At 49.6% G+C, this 8059-nt stretch overlaps 1 protein-coding gene across 1 annotated transcript; it reads left to right on the top strand.

Moving 5' to 3' along the window:
* The first annotated feature begins 3750 nt into the window (after positions 1 to 3750).
* On the top strand, positions 3751 to 4457 carry LOC136459605 (uncharacterized). Its single transcript, XM_066459443.1, has one exon. It carries the CDS (start codon positions 3825 to 3827, stop codon positions 4155 to 4157), a length of 333 nt encoding a protein of 110 aa, XP_066315540.1. The 5' UTR covers positions 3751 to 3824; the 3' UTR covers positions 4158 to 4457.
* Positions 4458 to 8059: the final 3602 nt, after the last annotated feature.

The raw sequence follows: 8059 nt of genomic DNA, 5'->3' as shown, positions 1-8059 counted from the left end.
CACCAAAATTTTTCCTAAAATTTACCAAAGAAAATGAGACTCGATGGCTGTAGGAAAGCAATGCAAGTATTAAATAGGCTTCAATTGCTTACTTATTTTTCTTGGAAACCTCGTCGTTCGATGGAAGAAAGCCAGTGAACTGAGCCACCAGCTCCCTCCAGTGATCGTTGTCAACTATACCTGTCACTGGAAGTCCCCCCAATAGAAGGCCAAAGATAGCATTCACGTCTTGCATGGTCAAGGTCATCTCGCCGCAAGGTAGGTGAAACGTGTGGGTCTCAGGCCTCCACCTGTTATAAGAATAGAATGATTGTTAGTTACCTTAAATTTGTTATAAGAATGTATACGTACAATGAAGGCACTCGCACCTATCTACAACTGCGGTAAGTAGTGCTGGGTCAAGGGGCGGAAGATCATAGTTGACAACAAGGACAAGCTCGAGAAAGTCGGCACGCCGTATGTACGGCACGTAACGCTCGTCCCACTGGTGCGCCCTGGTGTGCGTGTGGGGCCTAAAAGGAGGCAAGGGCACCTCTGCGTCGGTGTCAGTCAAGAAGTGTGCTCGGTGCGACTCGTCGTATTCCACCTCAAGAAGGGGTACAATGGGTGCTGTGTTGGAGGGGTCATCCTGTTACAAATTGATAAACAAAGGGTTATAGTATTCAAATTAACATTATGTAGCATTGCAAAATTTGAACTACTTGTTATGCAATACGAACACAATATGAAAGCACATGTATATATTCAAAGTAACATTAACAGACATATTAAACAACTTCACTGGGAAAATAAGCAACTTCTATGTATGGACCTGCTGTCCTCGTCTTCTATGCCTGCGGGCGTCCCTGGCGTGGCGGGCGTTCGTGGCGTGGAGACCACGCGCGCACATAGCAGGGCGGCGCCGTGGCTCCCTTTTGTGGCCGCCGGCGAACTCGTGAAGGAGCCCGACGGCGCCATCTTAGTTCTTAAGATAAGTAAAAAGCGTCTTACTGATCTTAGGGTTAGGGATTGTTACCGGATTTGGCTAATTTGCATTCCTAGGGTTCGGATTTGTGCAAAAATTGGAGCTTAGTGTTGAAGTTGATTCGACTCCCCTCCTTCTCGGTGCTTAAGCGAAACCCTATATTCTGATTTGTCTTAAAGAACTTTGAATCGGACAAATCTGAGGCTATTTAGATCTTAACCAAACACTAATTAGGTCTTAGGGTTCAAGAATTAAGCTAAGCGGCTTCTCAGATACCAATTGTTAGAACTTATACTTAGACAATATCTTAATTGACCTAATTATAGGAACGCCTAAACCAAAATTAGCACTTAATTAGGACTTTAATCAATCTTACTCGCTGTCGACGTGCGTCGTCGTCGTAGTGGCGTGTGGGCGTGGCGGGCAGCGTTCGTGGCGCGACCGGCGCGGCGTGCTGCGGCGAGGCGGGCAGGCAGACAGAGGGAGGGCGACGGCTCGCGGGCGATATTTTCCTAGGACTGCCGCGCCGTGGGCTATGGGCTATGGCGCGTCAGTGCCGCGCCAAGATCGGTGGCGCGGTAGACCCTGCCACGCCACTGGTCATCGCTCCGGTCGTCGCCACGTCACCCCTCTCGCCGCGCCGCCATGCATGGCGCGTTTCGCCGCGCCATGGCAATAGGCGCTGCCAAAAGTGTTAGTTTTAGAGAAAAAAATAAACAATGTTACATTTAAAATTAGTTTTAAAAAGTGTTAAAAAATTCACGTTCGTGTGGTTGTTGCACGTCATCGGCAGCACGGCGGCATCTCGATCAATCATGTACCCTATATAGAAACAGAGCAATCCATCGTGCATTTTGCATGCGGAATCGAAACATGTTGGGTTGTTGGGTGTTCATGTTGTGAGCAGATTCCATTGGTTGCGAAGTTAAGCTGGGATCCAATCCAAAGATCGTGCCTCTCATTTTGTATGTAACCTTGAAGAGAATTTGAGGACCGAGCGATAGCTCGGTTGGTCTGCCTTCCAGGTGTGAAGAGACCGCTCGCAGGTTCGATTTTTGGTGGAATCAACTTGCTTGCCTCACCGGGGTTTTTCTCCGTAAGTTAATTTGCAGGGCCCGTGTATCTGCTGCCTCACACGTGGATGTGCCACAATGGTCAGTGTGACATGCCCCTCACGTGCAAAGCCTGGTTAACTTCGGATATCTTTCAGCCACGTGTAGCCTCTTCGTGTAGGTGTAGGTGTAGGTCAAGCGTGCACACTAGGTGTGTGTGAGTTTATGTGCGTGTGGTGGTGTGAGTTAGTGTGTACATTCAGATACTATAACTTGTATTCGAAGAGTTGAGGCATAAAAAAAACTTGAAGAGAATTTGTGGTCATCCAGTGATTCAGACCAGAAACTTTAGAATGAACCAGACGATGATTGAGTTTGAGTTCGTGTTGCTCAGCGGGGGATGCTCGTCAAACTTGCCTAGCGAAGAGACGACATGGCGCGTGTATTGGCATTGGCTGGTGCAAATCTGGAGAACACGCCTGCCTCAAATGTACCGTATTTAGCCTCTAGACAGACCTGATGGACAAAGGAGTATCGCGATGGCTTCAGGGGTCCGGGCTCCGTTTGAGGTGACTTTTCGACACTATCTGATCTATCAACATACCACGCATCAAAACCGACTCACAGTCTGTTCGTTTGTTGATTTTAGTCAGAGCTTATCAGTTATGATATGGTATTTTTTTTTCACAACAAATCAGTATCAGCCGGACTTATCAGCCCAGAAACCAACAGGTTGTTAGCAAGCAACAAAACACATACTCGCGGTCTGTCATCACGATCCTGATTGTATACTGTATATATTCTTTTCCTACCTCCTCATATTTGCTTTGTCAACGGCTTCAGCGTGTTCGGCTCGACTTGTCTTAGCTTGTTTCAGCTTATTCTATCTCATAAAACACTATTAAATCAGTCAAACCTAGCCAAACACCCTCCACAGATTGGATCAGCCGAACACCTCCATTTTCTCTTTGGCGCACACACCCTACCGAAATGATTAGCCAGGCCCTTAGATTCCAGATTTTTATATAGAAGATACAAAAGTCAAAGGTTTAGTTTTGTTAAGAATTCCTCAGCTAGAGAATTGATGGGCTCATACTATATAAGCCTAGGAAACTACCATACATGTCATAAATGTTACATCTATATAAAGGGACTACATATGTACCTACAATGACTGATGAAGAGATAGCTCCCCCTCGTATACGTGTGTCTTCTGAGCGGGAAAAGGGATCTGACGATCCGTAGGCCAATTCTCAACAAGTTTGTGTTTGTCGTACGAGGCAACTAACCAATGCTTCGATAATCAATGGTACGTAACAGCAAAAGGAAAGAGGAAACCAAAAACCAGCCAGCCAAAAACATCATCATCAGCTAGTAGCTAGCAACAGAGACCTACTACATTTACCTATCACTAGCAGTGGCCGTCCCAATTTAACGAAAAAAAAAAACAATTTCAAAAGGCACACGAGGTACACATTCCACTAGCTCGAAACTGAACAAAACCATCAGCATCAAACGCTGTCAGGCACAAGCAACCAGAGCGAAAACACAAACGCAAACGGGATACCAGGAGCAGGAGGCGATGCACCACACGCAAGAAACCAGCCAACCGCCGGGTCAAGCGACGTCTCTGAACCCGGCTCCGGAGGCTGAGAGTGAAATGAAACCCATGGAAAAACCTGTGCATGTGCAACTCACCCCGCTCCGCCTATAAAAACAACGAAGGCGTCTCGCTCACCACCGCCAAAGCCAACGAGCAACGACTCCATTTCTCCAGCGAAAAAAAAGAACCACCCAGTGACTCCAACATGGAGGGGCTCATCCCGTTCATCTACAAGGCCATCAAGGAGCGGCGGACCCGGAGCTATTACTCCCGGTGCAGCTCCACCGGCTCGTCGCGCGGCGGGTTCTTCGGGGCCCGCGTGGAGGACAGCTCGTGGGACCAGCAGAAACAGTGGGAGTCCGCCGCCGGCGGCGGCAAGGTGACGACGACGGCGGGGAGGGAGATGGCGCACCGCCGGCACCGCTCCCTGGAGGAGCTGGCGGGGGAGGTGGGCGCCTCGCCCGAGTGGCGCCGCCGGCCGGGCGCGCCGCAGAGGGCCCGCAGCGTCAGGATCTTCTCCTGCATCGGCGCCATGTGAGGATGCACCCGCCGCCCGCGCCGCGTGGTGTGCATCGTTCCAGGGACTGGCGGAGGGTATGTTTGGACGCGTCGCGCATGCGCGCAGGGTGAAGGGAGTAGTTTGCTCGTGCTTTTTTTTGTTTAGTTCGATCGGAGGTGGTAGCAAGGAGTAATTGTGCAGTGGATGTAGCCCTGTCGAGTGTCGATGTTATACAACCAAATTGTACATATACTTGTGGATTTGTGAAGATGCAAAATTGCAAATGATGGTTTGCATGTCCCTGTTTCGGTTTCCTTGAGGATGCAGGAAATTATCAAATCAAGTGTTGCACAAAATTCGAAACGAACATCGTGTATTCAGAAACGGCTCGTAACAAATGACCATTGTAATGTACTGGGGGGGCGTAATTAGATGGAATTTTAAAATTTGGATTCACAATCTATGCTGTGTGCAAAACTGCAAATTGACTTGTTACTCTTACTCATCTACAGCGCTGGTGACCTTGTTGGAAGAACAAGTGAGCCAACCATCAAGAATTGGCTGGAGGGATCAGATGGCGCCGGGAACATCAGAGTTGTAAGCCTCAACTTCTCTGTCTTTGATAAATGTAATTCAGCAGAGTAGTATGGAGAGCAACGAGGGGTCGTCAGAACCTTATGCACCCTGTTCGTTCCATCGTTCGATCTTATCAGCCATGATACATTGTTTTTCTCTCACAAAACAACATCAGCCGGCTTATAAGCCACAGAAACGATCAAACGTTTTCTACTTCTAGTCGTCAGACGTTGTTGTTGTTGGCGGGCGCGCCTTGACGCTTTGTGCTAAACTTTGTTTGAATGCTTTATTCCTAATAAACAGGAGAAACCTCTTTTCTAAAAGAAAATACTAACTGCATGTATAAAAACATTTAAAATGTTGTTAGACGTTATACACTTATGTATATATAGTTATCACACTTAGAGGTGTCATCTCGTTGCTCAGTCCCTCTTAATCAAAATTGCTAGTTCCGACACTAAACCCAAGCAGGCTGTTATGATCTATATATATCGACAGTTATACTTACTGTTGTTCAAATCTCGTGTGTTTTTTTGCTTCAAATTTATGATTTCGTGATCATATCTAGAGGGTGTATAATTCTATAAATCTGATCTTACATAAAGACCTCCGATTTGGTTTAGAATTTATGTTTTTTAAAGGTAAAAACGCCTGCCAAGTTGGCGGTAACGTTTGATTATATAGTGGCTACCTGTTGGGCCGTGGGCCGTGTCTGTAGGATCTAGTCCTACCAGGCCTAGTGCTAGCGCATTCCATGTCCGACTGTCCGTCACGATACCAATTTCACTGTTTTTTTAAGTGAGATACTCCACTGTTACTGTATCACAAGACGTGCGCCGCGTACTGTCCCAGGCCACAGTGTGGGGCTGTGGGCTGGGCTTAATTTGCACGGACAAGACACTTCGCCGTGAGGAAAGGTCCTGTGATTTCGACTCCTCACAATCGCAAGGCTTGACCATGAACTGAACGCATGCATGGGCTGGAGTTGGGCACCCGCGGGCCGCGGCCGGCGCTGTCAAATCTGGGAGTGCCCGCCTACCTGAAGCCGCCGCAAACCAACCGGTGGGCGGTGGAAGTGGAACGCAACGCAAGGGGCGGGCAAACAGAAGGACGGCGCGCGCGTGACAACTGACAGCCCCGCAGCGAACCAACTCTTGTGGAGGCAGTGGCCACGGCCCACGGGGCCAAGGACGGACCCCGCAGCAGGAAGACGAACGCGGTGGGTGCGTGCTCTCTGCCGGCCACGGTAAACTTGCCGGCTGGGGGCTCGCCCGACACCGGCTGCTACTCGCCGCGGCCACGAGGGGACGCATAGCCGGAGCCGGACCGGCCCCCCTCCCCTCCTCCCTCGCCCGCCCCCACGCTGGAGAATCTCGATCTCCCCGGGCGAGCCACAGGACGTTGGTCTTGGTCGGCCCGAACGCGCGCACGTATAAAGACCCGATGGGTATTTGATCCATTAGGCAATGGGGATGGGACCATATCTTTACTCGCAGACATCTAAATAGAAAAGAATCTATACCCGACGAGTATAGCGGGTACGGGAATGTTCTCTGTTTACCCGTCCCCATTACCCGTTGGGGAACCCGACTATTTGAGCCGTCATGCGAGTATTAGGCCCAAAGAAACTCAACATAGGTATTTTGGTCCAAATCTGAACAGTCATATATATAGTTTGTGTGTTTTAGGAACCCTCGTTCAATTTTTCCTCACCATCTCCGCCAGCAGCACAAGCACGCCTGTCTCACGAGCGCTCGTGCCCCTCGCTTCCTCGGTTCGGTCTCTCTGCCACCTTTGCTCGTCCTCCTCGCAACCTCGCTCCTTCTCCTCGGCATCTCCGAGACTCCGACACTTATACCCGAGTGAAGAAGAAACGTCTCCAATTGCAAAGCTGCGACCCTAAGTGTCCTTGTTTATCGGGTACTGTAGCTGGGAAGTCCCGTTGCCATCCTTACGCACGTACGATCCCGATCCCGTGGCCGAATCCGCGAGACCTGCCGTCCGAGACGCCCCGCCCCGGCCCACCGGCCGTGTCACCAGGACGTGTGTCTCAGCGTTGGTGGCCCGCGTCCTTTGCACCAGCAGCATCACATATCAGACCTTGCCCCCCGGTGGGTGTTGCTGTTCCTAACAAAACCTCGTGACAGGGAAGGAGGAGGGGGGGGCCGGTCAGCCAGCAGAGCAGAGGGCCAAGCGCCCGGCACAAGGCAGGGAAGGAAGGCATGCAGCGCGGGCCTGTGATTGCACGGTATGTGGGCGCCCACCGAGCCTGACAGGGCCAGGCGTCACTGCCGAGGATCTCACGCATCTCGAGGCGTATCTCACGCATCCGGAGGGTCGACGCCCTGCAACCTGAAAAGGCTACAGCTCCGTCACCAATCACCCATTCATGCCATTTCCAGTTTTTCACCAACCGGAGGAAGCGAGGAGTGAGGGCGGTGCTCCAGCTGTATTTGACATGCGGGAACTTTTATCTATCTTTACATTTCTACCGTAAAACTATACTAATTTTCATAAAATCCTTGTATGGTCCTTATCAAATCCCCGTGTTCCAAACATGTTACTATATATAGATTTTCCTCTCTTTTTTTCTCCTCCCTTCGTCCCTAAAAAAGAGTTATTCTTGTTTCCCAAAAAGTAAACAACTTTCAAATTTGATCAAATTTATTTAATAAAATATTAATATTTATGGTACATAATTAATATTATTAGATATACAGTTAAATATATTTTTATAATAAACTTATTTAGAGATATAAATGTTGTACGTATTTTCTACAAATCTTGTCAAAGTGGAAATTTTTTTACAATCACGTTTCCACTCTGTTTTAGAGCCCGTTTAGCCGGGCTCCGAGCGGCTCCGGCTCCTCTGACTCCTCTGTTCATCTTCTGTAGCGACATTGTTCACTGGAGCCGTTTTTCTCTCTCCTCCTTTCCTCTCTCACTGACAACGTCTGGGCCAGAAAAGCTCGTTTTTTTTTTCTCCTCCGGCTTCAGCTCGTGCACGCTACAGTTGCGCTACGGTGGGTGAGCCCGACCCGGCGGGAGCCCGGTGAAACGCGCCGAGAGAGCGAGTATATCGTACGGATAGGTAATTGATTGTGCTCCTAAAACTGCGCGTCCCATGTTGTACGGCAGGACACTTGGAACGACCGGTTGTCATGGCCTCATAGACACACGACCGGTAGCAGGGGTGGCCGTGCAGGGAGAGGGAAAGCTTTTCACCGTAGGGCAGGGCCAAACGCCCAAAGCCTAGCCCTTTTACGCCAAAAACTCAAGTCGCTGCCACTGCACTGCACCTCGATCGCCTGCCTAAATGTTACCGCAAGGAGCGAACTGAGACGTCTTTTCCGTTTCTCTTGCGG

This window comes from Miscanthus floridulus, chromosome 6, assembly GCF_019320115.1.
Source record: "Miscanthus floridulus cultivar M001 chromosome 6, ASM1932011v1, whole genome shotgun sequence".
Taxonomy (NCBI): domain Eukaryota; kingdom Viridiplantae; phylum Streptophyta; class Magnoliopsida; order Poales; family Poaceae; genus Miscanthus; species Miscanthus floridulus.
This window is presented reverse-complemented; position numbering and strand designations above follow the sequence as displayed.

Bases quoted from the DNA above. Each gene is read 5' to 3' on its own strand.
- LOC136459605 (XM_066459443.1), top strand. From the start codon at position 3,825: ATGGAGGGGCTCATCCCGTTCATCTACAAGGCCATCAAGGAGCGGCGG.